Genomic DNA, 19754 nt, shown 5'->3' on the forward strand with positions numbered 1-19754 from the left:
ATGCTAGATTGGCCTTAAGTTAGGTATGACCATCAGTGCACAATGGGCATGTCAACAATGATTTTATCAACGTAAATAATTCATGTATAAGTACAGTATGAATAAAAACAAAGAAAGATAATAAAAATACAGCCTTAAATCTTGGAGAGCATGACTGTTTGTATACTACACCTATGGAAGACACAATCATAAAATACGTAATTATAAAAAGCTTCATTGTTATGTTTCAGACTAATCAGCATTCATAATTCAGATCGATGTTCATACCGTTTTTGGTGTGTCCTTAACCAGTTTCGGGCTAGGTCGTATAAATATGTAGACGACTATGATTATATATATATTTGATGTTAAAAATAAGAACCATTCATATATTAGTAACTTTATTACAACATTGAAACAGCTCCAGTTCAACTTGCAATCTTTGTTTTTGAAACGTTTTCTTATTTAATCAAAAAGACAAGAACTGCTGAACTCTGTAATATGTACTAAAGAGGTTTTCGTCGAGTTTTATGTTGTGAGTATTGACAGTACTGTCCTATAATGCCATTGAGAATCAAGTTTACATCTTTCGTATCACAACTCGTGTGTTGTACCAGGGCTTGCCGTGGCTGTGCGGACTTTTTGTGTCGTGCTGGGCTTCCTGTGGTTGGGCTGCTGGGGCGTGTTTGCTGCTGCAGGATCGGGGTCATCACTACGTAAGTTCTTTGTTGTGTATGTCTCTTTTCCCATGTCTGGTGTTTGTCCCTTGAAAACATTCTTTTGATTTCCACTAGAATCTTGGTAACGTTGATTAGCATTTCACATGTAAATTGCTACACCGAACAACAGTTTACTCCTTGATACCATATTTGTCACAATTGAAGGAACACGTTTTCTACAAAATATCAGAATTCCAATGGGCACTAATTGTTCGCCTCTCCTGGCCGATTTGTTTCGTTTTCTTTTCTCACATGAATTTGAGTTCCTTCAAAATATTGTAAAAGGCCAAAATGTTAATGAGACAAGATACAGATGAGATAAATAACCTCTCACAAAACTGTCCTAGAACAGTCAGAAGAACAGTTCAATGACAGATTTAGAACAGTTCTACAGCCAGCTCCACTGACAGTTCTAACAGTAGAGCCGGCTCTACACGTAGAACTTATCTCGAAAAGCCGGATTTCCTAGCACTGTCGAAAGAGCTGGCTCTAGTAGCAGAACTGTTAGAAGAACTGGCTCTAGTAGCAGAACTGTCAGAAGAGCTGGCTCTAGTAGCAGAACTGTCAGAAGAGCTGGCTCTAGTAGCGGAACTGTCAGAAGAGCTGGCTGTAGTAGCAGAACTGTCAGAAGAGCTGGCTCTAGTAGCAGAACTGTTAGAAGAACTGGCTCTAGTAGCAGAACTGTCAGAAGAGCTGGCTCTAGTAGCAGAACTGTCAGAAGAGCTGGCTCTAGTAGCGGAACTGTCAGAAGAGCTGGCTGTAGTAGCAGAACTGTCAGAAGAGCTGGCACTAGTAGCAGAACTGTCGAAAGAGCTGGCTCTAGTAGCAGAACTGTCAGAAGAACTGGCTGTAGTAGCAGAACTGTTAGAAGAACTGGCTCTAGTAGCGGAACTGTCAGAAGAACTGGCTCTAGTAGCGGAACTGTCAGAAGAGCTGGCTGTAGTAGCAGAACTGTCAGAAGAGCTGGCACTAGTAGCAGAACTGTCAGAAGAGCTGGCTCTAGTAGCGGAACTGTCAGAAGAACTGGCTCTAGTAGCAGAACTGTCAGAAGAACTGGCTCTAGTAGCGGAACTGTCAGAAGAGCTGGCTGTAGTAGCGGAACTGTCAGAAGAACTGGCTCTAGTAGCAGAACTGTCAGAAGAGCTGGCTGTAGTAGCAGAACTGTCAGAAGAACTAGCTCTAGTAGCGGAACTGTCAGAAGAGCTGGCTGTAGTAGCAGAACTGTCAGAAGAGCTGGCACTAGTAGCAGAACTGTCAGAAGAGCTGGCTCTAGTAGCAGAACTGTCAGAAGAACTGGCTCTAGTAGCAGAACTGTCAGAAGAGCTGGCACTAGTAACAGAACTGTCAGAAGAGCTGGCTCTAGTAGCAGAACTGTCAGAAGAACTGGCTCTAGTAGCAGAACTGTCAGAAGAGCTGGCTCTAGTAGCGGAACTGTCAGAAGAACTGGCTCTAGAACTTTTCTATGACACTGTCCTCTGATAGTTCCCCTGAGAGATTAGAACTCATCTTGTCTGTATATTGACTATATTCTCTTCATTAATAATCCTAACTTTGGAAAATGGCTTCTGTTTATTTATCCACTAGAGCTAGAAATTAAAGAGTCTACCGACACAGCTTCCTCCGCGTCATTTTTAGAAATTGACCTAAAATTTGACGACATTAGTTATTACAGTACAAAATTATTTAATATCGAGACGATTGTTATTTTAAAATTATAAATTTCTCTTTCTTGTGCAATAAAATATCAGCTTACCCTGCATATGGTGTTTATATTTTTCAGTTTTTAAAGTATGTCAAAGCTAGTAGCGAAATTTCTTACTTCTAAATGTGCCATTCTTGCCCATGAGACAGGCTTTTGGGCTAGGGTTATAAAAAATACGCCTTATACGCTGCCCGAAAAGTTTAATTTCCGATATCCCGATCTTATTGACCAAACTAAACGACTTTTCATTCCGTATTGTCAACTTTTATCTTTTTATCTTTTATCTGTGGCAACATCTTTTTAGCACCTACGTTTACAGTTTTCATATCACAACTCATACGTTATATATGCCAGAGCTTGGCGTAACTACGCAGATTGTTGTACCGCGCTAGACCTCTGGAACATGCAGGGTTATGTTGCTGCAAGATTTAAGTCTTTATGGACGTCGTCATGAACTCGTGGTTCGTTATGGTATATCCATCTGCATCACGAGAACCGATTTGTGCAACGTGTCATATTTTTCCTTTCCTCTTTCGTCTACCTCTGACGACATTTTATGAGCAACTTGGCGGGTGTTTCCAGAAAAGCAAAGTACGCTTAACCTACCGGTGCATCTGGTCCATGCTGCCGGTTTTTAGTGGAATCCGAGTTGCTCATTTAATTTTATTACCTTGTACGTATTATTTTGGTTATTTTATGTTATTTGTTGTATGTGTCTGTTTTCCATGTCTGGTCTTTGTCCCTGAATTACATTCTTTTGTTTGTTTTCCGCTAGTAACCTGGTTCTCTTTTGACGACGCAGTCGGTATAGTTTCGCTTTTTACCCTTCAAATGACCTTAAGGACGCTCTTCTATGGAAACGTAAGTCACCTGATCGCAATTCTGTTTCCCGATTGGCCAAATACTGATAACTTAGTGGCGTTAAAAAACTGTATAGAAAATTAGAAATGCGTTCGAAAAATTGTTACAGTACCGAAAATTTGAAATTGCGTGCCATGTGTTATTTTCTTGAAAGAAATGTAGAAACTCAGAAGTACTTAAAAATAGTACTTGTTTACTATTATTGAGAAATATTTGTTTCTGACAAACAGATTATAGATGATAAATTTCAATTATGTCATCAAATTGATTTTCTGTAGTTTACTTCTTTATTATTATTTTCGTCTTGGACTTGACGCGCCTTCCACGAGGTGTCCAGGACTTTGTTTTTCAAGCTCGTGTTTCGAATCATTAACTTAATTCCATTTGTCTTTAGTTCTTTGCATGCTTATTTTCACTTATTTATTGTTTATATCTCCTGTATTGTTTGACTTCAGATTTTACCGGTGCAAATTTTATGCTTCCCGTTTGTTGAACTATATCAGAAATAATGAACCGTAATAGAAAGGGGGGGGTTTAGTGTGCCATAAAGCCTGGTTTAATCTTCCTTTCATATTGGAAATGCATATACCAAGTCAGTTGCCCTTTTCACAAAAAATCTTAAGTGTAAGATTAGTCGTAAGTTATGACGTCACAATACTTTTATTTACTATGACGTCATAACTTACGACTAATTTCACACTTAAGATTTTTTGTGAAAAGAACTGCAGGTGTCGATTTCACAAAAAGTCGTAAGTGTAAAGTTGATCGTAAGTAATAACGTCACAACCTAAAATAGTATTGTGACGCCATAATTTACGATCAATATGTATCAATGTTTTATCAAGCTACAATTTGGTCATGTGAATTTGAGATACCAGTATATCAGTTATTAATATTATACTATTTGCTTGAACTGAGTTTAAAATATGGAGATAACTAGTTTATAAACTTAACATATATATATATAATGAGTGAAAGGGATAATCTTCTCCCAAAAAAGTCTGAAAGTACGCGATGTGATGCGCAATTTAAAATAAGTCTCTTTGCTATGATAGTCGGGTGTGCAATGCAATTGAGGGAAATTACAGAAACACAGTTCGTATACGCACACTGGGAGAACAGAACATCATCAAACAAAACTTCAGTTGATGCGTATATGAACACTTCCTTCGGTGGTGACAAGTGTGCAGACAATAGTAGCAGAAAGAATGACAATGAAGTCCAAACAATCGCAACAGAGTGGTCTTGGTACATTTCGATAGCAACATATGGAATATCTCTCCCTGTTATAGTATTGGTCGGTCCGTTATCTGATCGGACAGGACGGAAACGATTTCTTATTCTGAACACAGGATTAACTACAGTGTCTTATTTAGCACGAGCTTATATCGTCTATCAGAATTTTAGTTTGTACTGGTACCTTTTGATGTGTGCCATTGAAGGAATAGCAGGTACACATTATTCTTATCATTTACTCAGTTGTTCTATTCTGACTGAAACAACCACGTCAGGAAACAGAAGACCTATGGCATTCGCTGTATACGAAACAATGCTTGGAATCGGGGTTGGCTGTTCCCAGTTGCTAGCCGGTTATCTCATAAAATTTGAAGGATTTTTATACCCTTACATAATAGCTGGTGGAATGTATTTTATTGTGTTCATATTAGTGATATTAATTTTAGACGATGGCAATTATAATTCTAAAAGTAAGACATCGAAAAACATGGACATCGCTACCCAAATATGTCTATTGTCTAATGCAAACGCATTACGTGAAGGACAAAGTAGGAACCATCTCTTCACAATTCTTTTTATCTTCTTTCTCCACCATTTTCCTCTGACTTCACTTTCCTCTTTAAGGACGATTTACGTCCTAGGTACCCCTTTCTGTTGGACATCAGTGCATATTGGGTGGTACGGCGCTGGTGCTGATTTAGCGGAATATATTTTGTGCACAGTAATTTTGAAATGCCTACTATTCTGCATGAAAGACGTTTGGATTATCACTCTCGGGTTTCTCTCAACTGTTTTGTCATTAGCACTCTATGGTTCCTGGCAGTTTGATTGGATAATCTATACTGGTAAGTTGTACAATGAAATATACAAATTGTGAACATATGGCTTAGCAGTAGTCACCAGTTTTGATTCTTTTCAGAGCAAAAAGAACCGAATTCGAGAAAACATTACTTACTCCGATAATTTGTTTTCCTTTCTAAAACCTTTTTGTCTGAACATTTGAGTTTTTTAGACACCTTTTACATTTTAAACATGAATACCCTTTACTCTGAAACATTTGTATTATAATAATAGATAAAACAGCAAATGGTGCAAATAGTTCTTTGGAAAATTAACTACAAATATATTTTTCAACAATATACACAGTAGTCATGAAATGATACTGATTTTTGTGTGATGAATGTCTATTTTGGTGACCAGTTTAAAGCTCTAACCAGAAAAAAAAGATTTGAGACAGTTAGGTAAAACTGTTTTTAGATGATTGGAGTAAGAGTATTGCTCATTTCGGTGTTAGGATTTAATTACTTAGATTGTAAATTGACCAAAAAAGCTCAAATCAAAACACAAGAAAAATGAATCACAAAATCGACCCCCCCAAAAAAACACAAAAAAAGGAAAACAAAGAGAAAGACTGAAAGTAATGTGCGTGTGACATTACGAAATTACTAGTATTACACAAGAAATGTTTCATGGATCGTTTTCAACTATGGTATTATAACGAAGCACATAATTATTATTATGTATTTCCATACGTTATATTCCCAATAATATGTAAAATTCAGTATTTTGATGTACAATGTATGCACTATAAAATATTCATGTATTATAACATTTAATGTTTGAAGCCACAGCAGTTGGTGTAATTAGGACTGCACCCATTTCAATGTTTAAAGCAATACTATCAAGGATGGTACTTCGTGAAAGTGCAGGTAAGCAGATGAACTGTTTCTATTAGCAGTTAATAAAATATTTTTGATAAAAAGGCTGTATATATGCTAATATATGTTCACCTAAGAATCATTCAGAGACTGCTAATTCCATATTTCCCTTTTTAATAGTGTTATTGCATGTTCAATACATGATTTGAGAGAAAAATAAAACAGCAAAAGCGGCTGACAAAGTGGAGAGAACACAAAATGACTGTTTATTGTGATCTGCACTGAAAGAAATATGGAGGGAAATATTTCCAATAAAATTCAGCTGTACTGTTTGGAAAAATCTTGGATTACAATCTTATTCGTAATCAAAATTACCTCTTTTGGCAAGATTTCGTAAGTTTAAAATTTCTTAAGGGAATTTTTCGACTTACCATCTTTATTTGCATGATTTTTACGTGAATTTTAAATTCATATATGCTACAACAAGAGATGTCTTGGACGGGTTTGTGTGAGTCATTGCTCTTCAATCGTCAATATCTAAAATAAACCATTAATAACAGCAGCGTCTTTACGCGATGTCCTTAATCTCAAGATCTGTCGGATATGTTCGCAAAGTACTCAATATTACAAAATTGTTCATGGACTCTCGTAATGTTACTTAATCAAAACCCATGATAACCATGTGTACTCTATGGAAAAAACTTAATGTAGAACACTTTAAAACAAATACATGAATAAATTCGAATATGAATAAAGAAAACAAATAAAAGAACAACAAAAAGATTGAGCAGCTATGAGATTGGTTTACACGAAGTAAACATCCAAACGACGGAACTACAAAAACAGGAAGTTTCTACCAAATGTATCGATGATAGCGCCCTTTGCGTATAGAAATTATATCTTTAGTTACTATTGAATTCATCTATTGTTACTTTTCTAATTTTAGGGTCCATGTTTTCTTTCATTTATCTGGTCGAATTATTAAGCAGACTAGGTAGTTCCACAGCATTTACTAATATTTATCATGAAACTAGGACAACATACAAAGGAATGGTTTTCTTTTTGATGGCAGCATTACCCCTTCTGGGACTTCTGATGTTTTTGTAAGTTTTTGGTTAATTGAATCTATCATTAAAATATTTTTTTGGGAAAATCGTACGTTTTTTAAAAAAGACCCGTTACGAAAGGACGGATTCAAGTTTGCACGAGTTGACAAACAGCGAACTAAGACAAAAGACAAGGAGTAATACAAATAACATAGGCCAACTTCTGGGACTAAATAAAATTTCACACGTACCTGAAGCATATCAAAGTAAAAAAAAACCTGAGTATACAATACTGAGATAGAAAATATTATGTCCTATGAATTGACAAATCTGTTTCTATTATAATGGCATAGTTATTAACAAAATAGATAGATTCAATATTTGTTATGACACACCAGGAGGCCTACAAGAATGTGCAAACACTCCATACTTTATTGACTGTGATTGGAGTTTTCATGAAGAATTTAATTCCCAAGAATTACTGATATACTGGTCAAGAAAATCGGATCAATCGAGACCACTCTATTTATACAGGGCTCAAAAATGTTTCCAGTGATAAAAAAACGGAATAATGCGTTAACCCACCAGCTCTTCTCTCTAAACATCACGTATGTTTTGTAGTGTTTTTGTCTAATTTAACCCTTTCCACAGAGTACATCCAATATTCATATTAGAACGATATATAGTTATATGCAAATGAATGAGCAATTAGCTATTTCAAAACTATTTTAGATGTCTTCACTGTGTTAACCAAAAAGGGAAATTGACAGAAATAACAGTTGAAAGTCCGTCCTTACAGACTTCGTCGGTGCCAAAAATAAACCCTAAAGAAAATGGAACTCATCATAATGATGACATACAATTTCGAGGGACTACTGGCGAAAGTATAACAAAGCTTCAGAAATAAATATAAATTTCATATGTTGAGGTGCATTATTTCATAATGTTTTATTTGTCTGAGATTAATAAAAAAAATATACAAAAACAACATTTACAGTGCATTTCATTAAAACATCATATATTTGGCTTTTCACATGATATTTCAAGAGTCGATGACTCGCATTTCTATTTATTTTATATAAGCCACGCCAACATTACCGGACTGTTGTTTATTGCTTTTCTATAATTAAACAAGTATAAGCATTTCAAAAAGGCTTGCTCATTGTTGGGCAATATATTTTGCTTTCATAATTTGAGTCATTGGTCGAACTAAGGCCTTCAAAATGACAGAATAGAATATGATCTAACTTTCACAAGTTCTTAACACATGATGCCATTTTGCACCTTTTATGTCGTATTTCCATCTGGATGATTTTGTAGGGTTTCTTGATGCCATACATGGAATATATGCTACCCGTCGATAAGGTTGGGTCCATCTTCTATACCCCACCTCCTTTGAAAACGCTGAATACAATTTAATGAAACTTTCACAATTTATTTTAGCACATATTATATGCAATTACGCATCTCTTATTTGGTTTCTGGGAAATGGAGAGGGTGTCACCAAGAAAGCATAATTTGCTAACAGTTTTAAAAGTATAATTATTTTTTTTTTAGATTAAGACTACACCACGAAGACATGTTTTCTATTGCTAGATTTATTGGTTTACATTTTGTACATTTGTATGACAAATACTCCATGCAGTTCGTGACGAGAACGATTGACTCAAAGTGAGCACCCTACCCTGCTAACTGAGGCGTTCCTTCTTACAGAGAGAAAGCAAGTAACATGATGCATATCGGCCGGACATTATTATTCGTATGACAGTACTACCGTTTTAGGTTCACACTAGTCCTGTAACGATTTTACTTACATATGTGCATCTAATAATATGTTTGTGTGTAATTGCAACCCTCTTCTCATCACAGAAAGAAAGTATATACAACACATTCTTTCAAACAAATTCAAATAGGTTTATTGACTGCCTTTAAAGATTTTATTGATAAAAAACTGTTGTCTATTTCTTAAGGCTTGTCTTCACAAATAGAAATATCCACCCCTAATTACATCCCTTCGTAAAACTAAATTATTATTGAGTATTGCACCACAAATATTGCCTATTTTGTACTTAACGTGACTACACCAAATCTGCAGTGACCGACGATTTTTAATGCTGTTTGTTTTGGTGGTATTGTCATTCCTAACGCCTAGATACAAATACATAGTACTTGGTAGAATTTGCTCAGACTTTGTAAAAATGTTTCCAAATCATCTTCCAAATATACCGAAGATGTCAATATGCTGGAATTTCTTTTCGACAGCATATTTGTCCAGTGTGGTAAACGTGTACATCAACAAACGGTCGTTATTCCAAGCGGAACAAATTATGCTCCTCAACTGGCTGACATATGTCTTCACTCTTATGGGACGGACTTTATAGCTAATCTGATCCAAAAGGGGAAAACATCGTTTAGCCAGATCTTTTTGTCTTAAAACAATGATAGTTTCTGGGATTTTATACATCGCATCTACCCCAAAGAACTTCAAATAAAGAACACAACGAACAGTATTAAGTCAATCTCATATCTTGACCTACACTTAGAGATCGATGGTACAGGAAAGCTCATGACAAAACTAAGACAAATGCGATAATTTCTCATTCCGTATCGTCAACTTTTCTTTTATCTGTGGCTACATCCTTTTCGCACATGAGCATGGAGTTTGCATGTCACCATTCATGCGCTTTGCCAGAGCTTGCCGTATCTACGGGGACTTTTTGTACCGATCTAGACTTCTTACAATTACGCTTCTGGAACAGGGCTGTACCGGTATTTGCGACAAGATTGAAGTCATTACTACAAAATTTTGATGGTCGTCATCATGAACTCGTGGATTGTTACGGTGTATCAATCTGCACCATGAGAACAGATTTGTTCTGCGTGTCATAGTTTTCCTTTTCCCCTTTCGTCTTAACCCGGACTTGAAAATCTATGAGAAAATTGGTGGGTGTTTCTAGAAAAGCAGCGGACGCTTAATCTACCGGTGCACCTGGTCTATACCCGCAGTTTTTAGTGGAGTCCGGGTTGCTAATTTACTTTTGTTTCGTAGTACGTATTATTTTGGTTATTCATGTTCTCTGTTGTGTGTGTCTATTTACACTCTCTAGTCTTTATCCTTGGTATATTCTTTTGACTTCTGCTTGAATTTTGGTTCCCTTGAATACTCTTTAATTATATAATAGATGTCGATAAACTGGTCAATATCGTGATATTTAGACTGCCCACAGAACAGTAGTATTGACTAAGACCGTGATAATGACCGAGCTGTAGGCGAGGTCATTATCGCTGTCGCAGTCAATACCACGGTCCTACGGGCAGTCTAAAAATATCATGATATTGACCAGTTTATCAACAACTAATATGTTGATTTCATTGAGGAACCATATCCTAATTTTTTTCAGAAAGCCGTGCAAATCGTGTTTTAGCATATTTACATTGACAACGACTTGATCACGAATGCGTTTTAATAAGGGGACGTAACTCTTAATTCGTTACCGGGGCATTACCATGGTGTGATAATTATCCGCGGGCATTATCACCATATGGTATTGACTTTTAAAACTTAATAATGCAGGTTAATTAATACCACGTGAAAAGGTTTTATCCAATTGAAATTACTGATTTTTCACTGATATGAAATAATATATTTTGTTCTGAGCTAGTTTTCAGTAACTGCGAGTGGCGAGTGGGTATCTCATATTGTCTATATCGTGAATGCTTCAAAGGTATTCCATAGAAAGAATACGATATATCATTGAGTGAATTTTATGGTGTGTTGTTTTTTTTTATCAGTTTATTATTGACCTTACATTAAAGGATTGTTAAGGGCTTATAAAACTAGTTTAACCCCATTTCATATTACACGCGCCTGTCCACATATTTATTTGAAGTTCCTGACGGACCGTTTTAAATCAAAAGATTTGCTTACATATGCTTCTCACGAATGGTTGAGAAAACGGTATATTTTACCTTCGTAGACAACCGCTTAAAGGTTGATTATTTTAGCACCGAATACTCATATTGCAATAATGTATTCATATCAGAGTTATTTTCTTATGCTACCCTCTTTTTTTCTCGGGAAACAACACCGGCTTTAAGCCGCCAATCTGGGGTAAAAACCATAAATCCTACGTAACAGGTTACATATGGTAAGCATGTCAAATGAAATTATAAATAATCAATGTTTATTTTTTATATGTTTTATCAGCGTGTTAAGGCTTTGACCGGTCGCATATTTTTGTCTGTTATTGAAAATTAGCTACTGTCAACGCTTTAAAACGCTGATGAACATAAAAACGAACCATTCAATTCTTGAATATTAACCATCAACAGGGAGATATATAACAAATATTGTTAACGCATAGTTTAAAATTATTGGAAAAAAAGTGTCTCTGTATTCTACTTATAAAAGGAAAATCAATACAAGTTTAGCCGTCTTTGTAACTTCTTATTTTTATGTTTGAAGTATATCGATGAAAATTCCAGTAAACATTTGGTATTTTGTTACTTGGATGTTGAATATTATTTTCGTAATGTTTGCTGTATGTATACGATAACTTATATAATATTAAGGTAAAGTTTGAGCTATATTATTAGAAGGTAGTGTCAATTTGAAGTTTTAATGTTTTGATGATCTTTAATGTGCAATGACTGACCTTTGATATGAAGTTCAATTTTTGACCTTGACCTTAAAGGTTATTCATGGCACATCTTATTGTGGTAGTAAACAATAACGGTAAATGTCTTGTGTATTTGGGCCTAATGGGTCATATCATACAAAATTCTGGGCGTCTTATTTCATGGACATGTATGAAGTCTGGACCTAAAATTTAGTAAAGGAGCTATATTTTGTTAAGTTGCACATTCGACAGTTTATTCTCGATATACCATTGGTGTTTGTTTATACAGTCATACCAAGTATCATTTATCAAATTGTAGTAAAAAGATATTTTATAGTTATTATTGATAATATAAACATATAGAAATCAAGACTTATTTTTCGCTGAAAAAGTTGTCAGGCTGATGAAATGTCAAGCCTTTCTAAAGTCAGAAGGGATTCCGAAGTATCGGAAGATCCCGAAAAGCAAACTCCCGGTGCTCTCTTTTTACAGTACCTTCTAAAGTCCGATGAAACGTTATCCAATGAAAAATTACATGACCAAAAATATTATCGAATGAAAAAATTAGGATCGTTGATTTTTATCCAATTGCTGCACACTATTGCCAACTTCCGTTTTCCGTAACAGGTCAGAAGCAATCAAATTTAGTTCCTGTCTTCCTAGAAAGGCGGGAATGAGTTGGGTGAAGTATGGATGCGAATCCAACTTCCGTCCTCGTAAACAACGTTGCTTCGTACTCGTAAAATACTTCTTGTCAATCAGGAACGCCATGACGTAGCGTAAGGTGTTGGTGTCATATTTGGTAACGTCGAAATCGGCAAAATTTCTTTTTTTTTTAGTATTGCGACGTACATCGTTCTATAATTGTTACGTGTAAAAAGAAGCGTGCTTATTTATTTTTTTTTACATAAAATAACACATACGACATGTTTTATTATTTAATTATCCGATTCGATATTATTTTTTCGTATGTTTTGGTCAATTGAAATGATCAGATTATATTCTGATATGGTAAATAGTTTGGCATCAATCATTTAAAAATTATTTGAAGAATTTTTATCCTATGAGAAAAATGTTAGGAATAATGAAAACATATTTCGTGATGCGCTAAAAGAAGTAAAACACCCTCACTAAAACAGAAAGCCAACAAACCTACAAGCAAAAAAGTCAGTAACTTGTATAAAGTGATTTTAAACCTACAAGCAAAAAAGTCAGTAACTTGTATAAAGTGATTTTATTTCTTTCCTATTTGGTTTTATATCTCTAATGTAGATGTACATTCTATGTTGAAATTTCCGAATACATGTACTCGTTTCGGAATTCTAAGGTCTGTTGCTAAACATAAAACATTGCAAAATATTTCGAGAAAAGCTCCCTCTTTGAGAAAATTTTAGAGCGAAATCTCCCGTTTTAATTATAAGAAGAAAAAAACGCGGTCGTATAATGTTATGACACAGTCGTCGTCGTCGTCTGGGGACACTTCGTTTCCGTGTGATAACTTTAGTTGTGGTTGAGGAATTGTTCTGAAATGTTGATATGATTTTACCAACAACTGAGAAGATTCCTATTTAATTTGGACTTTGTTGCCCTTGCCACTATAGAAAAAGGGACAAAAAAGGGTAAAAATACGTGTTTTATTAAAACCCACGTAGATTGTTTTTTTTTCGATTTTAATTATTCTATTTGTAATGTGTTCTTTATTTAATTCGGGTAAACAAATGTACCCCAGATTTTATGTTTTTTGGACCGTTTTCAAGTTATCGGGGGTCAAAGTTGGGTTTTTTATTCCAATGGATTCTTCATTGGATTCCTCATTAATAATTCTGCCTGTATTTTTCAATCAGATTTCGGATATCTCATACGGTTTTCGAGTTAATTATAAGGGGTCAAAAAGGCCACACCAGAATAAATCTTTTTTTTTGTTTTTGGTCCGATTTGATCAAAAACAAAAAAAACCCATTTTTTCAATATTTGTGCAGCTTATATTTTATAGCTAAAATAAATGCCAAGAGGTAACTAGAGAATGTGCAAGCGCGTGTCTGCATATTTCAAAATACTTTGATGCAGGCACGCTGATCCCGATTTCACCAGGGCATCATTGCATACGAACAGACAGGAGTGTCCTTTTTCTTTCATTATTTTATCAGATTCGCTGAAATATATTTTTTTAATTCATTACATCCACAGTCGTATTGATTCAATCTAGTATGTCGTAACTTTTCAATACTTTTTATTGTTTTTAAAGTTGACCTTTAAACAGTTTTTTTGTCGCAAAACAGAACCTTACTTTGTAAACGTCAAAAATACCCTTTGTGACATTTTCGTTAGACACGGTTTTACATTATATATATAACCCATTTGTTCAGCCAAAGAAAAAATGAAATGACAAAACTATAAAGGAGGATGAATACATTTTTAAGTATATGAAGAAATCGACTCAACACCATTTGCATTTTTGAACAATTCGTTCGAATTTCACATGGTGTACGCGTGAATAAATAAAATATACAAATTTTAGACGTTGTGACATTTTGGTTAGACACAGACAAAATGCTGCGCTAAGATACATGTTCAACCAAGTACCATTATTTTTAGAATATACTATCTGCAGCATATATACATGTAAAACTCAAACTTTTATAGTAATTAGTTCACTCAAAGCTAACGAAAAAAAGCTTTTGATAAAGACCGGGTAGCATGCAACGTGTAGAAAACGTCGGAAAAAGATGTATTATTTTTATTAAAAAATAATGTCTAACATTTGGTCTTCAAATCGATTTCTTTCCATTTTTACAATGTCCACGTCAAAGGGGAGACATTTGTGATATTGTAAATACGTTTTTATCTTATCATTACGTCATGCAAAATATGACATCGTCTGCAGTACAAACTGCTCTTCCCATAAAAGATTGTTTTATCAAAATACACCAAGAAACAACCTAGATATATTGGTGAAATGGGAGCAAACATTTCTTAATGTCACCCGTCCACATATGAAATTGGACGTTCTTGTGATCGAATAGTGCTTTCCCTCCCTCCGCAATTAATGGTATCTTTTAAAGATTTATGATTATAATCCTAAAACAAAAACCACTTTCGAACATTGTTATATCTATATTGTCTTTGACAACTCCACATTCTAATAACAACATTTAAGTTTTCGTAACCAGCCCAGGTTCAGTTGAATGTGACACCAACAACGTACGCAACGTCCATAAACAATGGCATATATTTTCTGGATCGGTCCATTGGCACATCTTTATAAATGTCTATGCTATGTTTGTTATACGCAAAATGGAACGATAGATTTTGAGACTGATGTTGTTTGTTTGTCTAATTTGTTTTCGTAATCGCTGACATGCAATATCTGTAATTAATTGTCCGCTGAGGATAAGGGAAGCAAGAAGACACAATCACTCACATCAATAATAAAAGAAAAATAATAAAAATAAAACCGGGAATGACAGCAGTTGCTCCAGAAGTGTAAGCATGTCCTGCTCCGCCAGCGGCACCCGTTACATTGCAAGTGATGAGTATATTCCGGTATTAATCTAGTAACAATAATAATGCAGTTTCGCGACACATGTCAACACACTATTCACACTAGGGTGAAACCAGTATCATGATGTAACGTAGTAAATAGTCTGAAAATTGTGGAAAGATATCCGAAATTGATAAAATTAGATTAAGGTAATAAAACATTATCATAAAGCATACGTCATTGTAAATTGATATTACAAAGCAATAAATCTTGCGATAAAAATTAATATAGGGCAAAAAATTTACTTTAGGATTTCGGAAGAAATCAAATGTATATCTCTCTGAACACCACATTTCCTTCCAAATAATTGATAAAGATCTAAGATATAAACTCTTTAGTCTGACTGTAGGAGAAAAAATGGCTACAAATACTTGAATATGTGACAACTTTGTAAAATTTGTCCGCAATAATTTTCAATATGTACATGTATGTATACACAATCCAAATGATAGTGATACAGATTACGATTACTAAAATTATGTACTCCTAAGCTTGACATGTCAACGATAAAATGTTGAGTAGCTACTAGACCTGGCTTCCCTGTGGTGAAACAATTAAAACTGTGCAATTGTTTTTTTTTTTTTTCAAATAAAACACTTCATTCTTAATTTGAAAAAAATCTTACAAGGAACACTTCTTTAAACATTTTCAACAACAATATAAATATTAGAATATAATTTGATTACAGTGGTCTTGGTATCACCTAGATCACATTTGTTGTTATCAATAGTAATATCATTGAACAAACATAAGAGGCGGGTTATTTTGGAAAACAAAATATATCGTATAAGTGAATCCTGTACTAATATGTCAACTAAACATAATGTCAGACGCCAAAGAAAATACTTCATTGATTGAAAAACAAAATTCCGGAACTGCTTTAACTCGTTTCTATGTGTTATTATATGGATTGTCGTATGGGTTTGCCTTGAACATAACCAGAAGAGCTCAACCACAGTATGTTTATTCATTTCTGAAGAATACAGATCGGAACACTACTAATGTCTCAATATCAAAAACATGTACCGATAATAACGAAGACATTATTCAGCAGGAGGCGTCATCTTGGTCGTGGTATTTTATTATTACCGAGTACGGCTTATCAGTTCCAATAGTTATTTTAATTGGACCTTTGTCGGACAGGTTCGGTCGTAAGCCAATTCTGATTTGGAATGGCTTTTTGACTTTTCTTTCGTACGTTTGTAGAACACTTGTTGTTTACAAGGGATTGAGTCTATACTACTTACTGGCAACTCACGTTATAGACGGTTTGTCGGGATCATTCTACACATTTGACCTGGCCAACCATGCAATTATAACCGACATTACAGCTGTAGATAACTCACGCTCTTTCCTAATGGTTGTATTTAATTCAATTCTTGGAGTTTCAGTGATGACTGCTAGTTTGTTGACTGGTTACACTATTAAATGGAAGGGATATACACTACCTTTTTTTATCACAACTTGTATTCTTCTATTTTATGTTTTACTTTTAAAGATCACACTGAAAGAACCGAAAATCAAGTCTCAGTACTCCACTGACAAGCAATCAACGTCTACACAGTTACTCCAGATAATTTCGTTGTGTAGAAAGGATAGCGTAAATATTCATAAACTCGGCCATTTGATGATATTCATTGTTATATATTTTCTGTATTATTTTCCCTTTAACTCTTTTGACGTTTTACGCACACTTTATCAACTAGGCCCACCTTTTTGTTGGTCGTCAGTCCATATTGGTTGGTATGGTTCGGCTGAAGATATGGAGATCTTCGTTTTAGCAACTGTTATAATGAAAGTTCTTCAATGTTTTTTTAAAGATGAGATAATAACCGTATTAGGTTTGATATCCTCCGCTGGATGTCTTTCTATTTTCGGGATAGCTTCTAAGGACTGGATGATTTATGCAGGTAACTTTATTTTTTTATTACGTTTTATACATGTTTTAATGTTTTTTCATTTTTGTGTTGCCTTTTCAGCTCACCTGACCTTAGGCCACGTGATTTACTGCCATTACTCGGGATACGTTGTCGTCCGCCGTCTGTCGCCGTTAACCTTCTTAAAAGATCTTCTCTTCTGAAACCACTCAGTGAATCATTATCAAATTTGGTCATCACTATGCATCCTTAGTGTATCTACTTTGAAAATTATGTCGACTATTTAGATCAACCGTTAACGTGGCCACCGTTGCTATTTTTAGGCCGTAACGGTCAAGTCACGAATTTCTACATATATCTAAAAAAAAACTTCAATCGACGAAACTATCCTTATAATTAGGAATACAAAAGTTTTTATTGAGTCAAAGTTGTAGGACGACTCCTTTTTACAGTTATTGTCATTGAAAGGCGAAAAAAAGACTTTTCGCAGTTTTCTGCCAATACCTTGAAAACTTCAAATGTTTTTATTTTATCGTTTTCTTTCAGCAACATCTGTTGGTATTTTAAGGATACTATGCATACCAATGATGAAGTCCTTAATGTCTTCAATGGTAAAATCAGAAAAGCAAGGTAATGACTAAAATAATTTTTCCGAAGAAATTATTTTCAAATTATAATATCATTCATGCGTAATTCGCTTAAAAGTATGGTTTCTCTCACCAAAATGATATGTATCAGGCTAATTGTTAATCATATATATTATAGAAAAGTAAAACATAATATAAGAAAATGTACAGATAGTCTTGAAAGGGAAAAAGTATGTCAAATGTAAAGAGTTGAACAAAAACTATAAAGAAAAATGCGTAAGATTTATAACTAAAATGCCTGTAATATAAGTACTGTTTCGTCAACGAAAATTTTAGTAAGCTAAAACAGATGACGCTAAAGGTAGAAGTATACGGATGTATTCCATCGGTTAAGATAAAGCTGGTTTTAATTGAATGGATGTTTATAGTTGTTGTAAAAATACTTGTATGTTCGGTCTCCGTTGTGTCAGTGTTTGAGGCATTTTATTTTAAATGTAATTCGTGAAAATGATTTCACTTAATGAACAACAAACCTGCAAGTAATCTAATGGACCAATTCAGAAATCCAACTTCCGTCCTCGTAAACAAACTTTTTGCCGTCGCAAAGTAGTCGAAAATATGTCTAGTCCAATTAGAAACTTTATGAACAATGACAACCCCCAAATGCAGATCCTGAATCGCTCCTTTACTTACTTTTGTTAATATATTTCCGTTTCAGGTGTGCTGTTTTCTAACATATCTTTGATTGAGGTAGTTTGTGCAGTAGTAGGATCAACTGTTTTTAACAATATCTACCATGAAACAAGATCTTTTTACAAGGGTTTTGTATTCTATGTAATGGCTGCGTTTCATGTAGTGGCAATAATTACAATTTTGTAAGTTTTATTTTATTTTTGTTCAGAAAATAATAATATAAACAACCAATATTTTAAACAAACACAGCTGACGAATCTAGAGGTACGACTCATAAAGTCATGGTTAAAACACTATTCAATTCTTGCGTCAAAATACCGACACAAATAACTAAACAACACGTTTATTGATACATTAAAAGCAAACGAGCTTTAATAATGCATACCTGTCTAAATATGGATTATAAAGCAAACGTTTTTGTGACACAGTATGTGTTTTTGTTTCTTCAGATATGCTAGATGGACTAAATCAACGACAAAGCAAGAAATAAATTCTAAATGTAAATCAACCAAAGGAATTGCAAAATAACTAATTGTTGAATCGTCTGATTGGTTTAGTTTATCGATATAAAAACAAACATACCAACCATATAGGTATTGCAAACCTCAGTATGCTGTACACGTGTTTCAAGAAATAACCTTTTACGTTTTTGTATCAGCAGCATTCGAACCAAATACTAAAAAAGTTCAAAAGCCAAAAAAATAAATCGTATACAAGAAGCAATCAAAACCGAAACCTATCGAAATAGGAAGCAAAACCCAGCACCAATAAGTTCTACCAAAGTATGTCAAAAGAGCTTCATTCGGGGTCTCTGTGTTCAGGGATTTCAACTTTAGTGCTACTCAAAATTTTGGTAAATAATGAATTACATATGTATATAGTTCGATCAAGAAAGTCTTACTACTGGCCTGGTGAATACCTTCGGGAACCTATAATCCACAAATATTGGCATCGACCCCCAGTCTTTAAATGGAAAATACCAATCATATACATGTTTAAAATTTCGGTATTCTGTACATGTGTTTTATGGATAACACCTTATCAGCTTATAAACATATTTTTCCTACGATCAAGGAAATATTTAAAATATCGATATCTGAATCAATCTGTTGTTATCTATTAGTCATATGGCTACCTGGTGTATTTGCAGACAACGCTTGCGGAGCAAAATTAGAAACATTGTTTGAAAAAAGGAATATTTATCATTGGGCAACATAGTAACTCCTAATTTTACAC

The 19754-nt window shown here is 34.5% G+C and overlaps 2 protein-coding genes across 4 annotated transcripts; both read left to right on the top strand.

Annotated features, from left to right (window-relative positions):
- The first annotated feature begins 4041 nt into the window (after positions 1-4041).
- Positions 4042-11114, top strand: LOC148627477 (lysosomal proton-coupled steroid conjugate and bile acid symporter SLC46A3-like). 3 transcript variants are annotated; one of them, XM_088573844.1, is made up of 5 exons: positions 4042-5342; positions 6123-6206; positions 7102-7258; positions 7934-8085; positions 8759-11114. In XM_088573844.1, exons 1-5 carry the CDS (start codon positions 4229-4231, stop codon positions 8761-8763), a joined length of 1512 nt encoding a protein of 503 aa, XP_088429970.1. In that variant the 5' UTR covers positions 4042-4228; the 3' UTR covers positions 8764-11114. The 3 variants fall into 3 exon arrangements, with proteins under 3 accessions (XP_088429970.1, XP_088429967.1, XP_088429971.1); XM_088573841.1 differs by lacking the exon at positions 8759-11114 and having other exon boundaries at positions 4043-5342; positions 7934-8120; XM_088573845.1 differs by lacking the exon at positions 8759-11114 and having other exon boundaries at positions 4043-4712; positions 7934-8120.
- Positions 11115-16108: 4994 nt separating this feature from the next.
- LOC148627478 (proton-coupled folate transporter-like) lies at positions 16109-19623 on the top strand. Its single transcript, XM_088573920.1, has 4 exons — positions 16109-17271; positions 17785-17868; positions 18544-18700; positions 18968-19623. The coding sequence occupies exons 1-4, from the start codon at positions 16185-16187 to the stop codon at positions 19044-19046; spliced, it is 1407 nt and encodes a 468-aa protein (XP_088430046.1). The 5' UTR covers positions 16109-16184; the 3' UTR covers positions 19047-19623.
- The last annotated feature ends 131 nt before the right edge of the window (positions 19624-19754 follow it).

The sequence above is a fragment of the Perna viridis genome, chromosome 1, assembly GCF_037379345.1.
Source record: "Perna viridis isolate PV_CMFRI_1.1 ecotype Kerala chromosome 1, ASM3737934v1, whole genome shotgun sequence".
NCBI classification, from domain to species: Eukaryota; Metazoa; Mollusca; class Bivalvia; order Mytilida; family Mytilidae; genus Perna; species Perna viridis.

Coding starts and splice junctions, on each gene's coding strand:
- LOC148627477 (XM_088573841.1), top strand. CDS start 4,229: ATGAGTGAAAGGGATAATCTTCTCCCAAAAAAGTCTGAAAGTACGCGA. Junction 5,343..6,122: donor TGATTGGATAATCTATACTG/GTAAGTTGTACA, acceptor TAATGTTTGAAG/CCACAGCAGTTGGTGTAATT. Junction 6,207..7,101: donor GGTACTTCGTGAAAGTGCAG/GTAAGCAGATGA, acceptor TTCTAATTTTAG/GGTCCATGTTTTCTTTCATT.
- LOC148627478 (XM_088573920.1), top strand. CDS start 16,185: ATGTCAGACGCCAAAGAAAATACTTCATTGATTGAAAAACAAAATTCC. Junction 17,869..18,543: donor GGTAAAATCAGAAAAGCAAG/GTAATGACTAAA, acceptor TTTCCGTTTCAG/GTGTGCTGTTTTCTAACATA. Junction 18,701..18,967: donor GTGGCAATAATTACAATTTT/GTAAGTTTTATT, acceptor TTGTTTCTTCAG/ATATGCTAGATGGACTAAAT.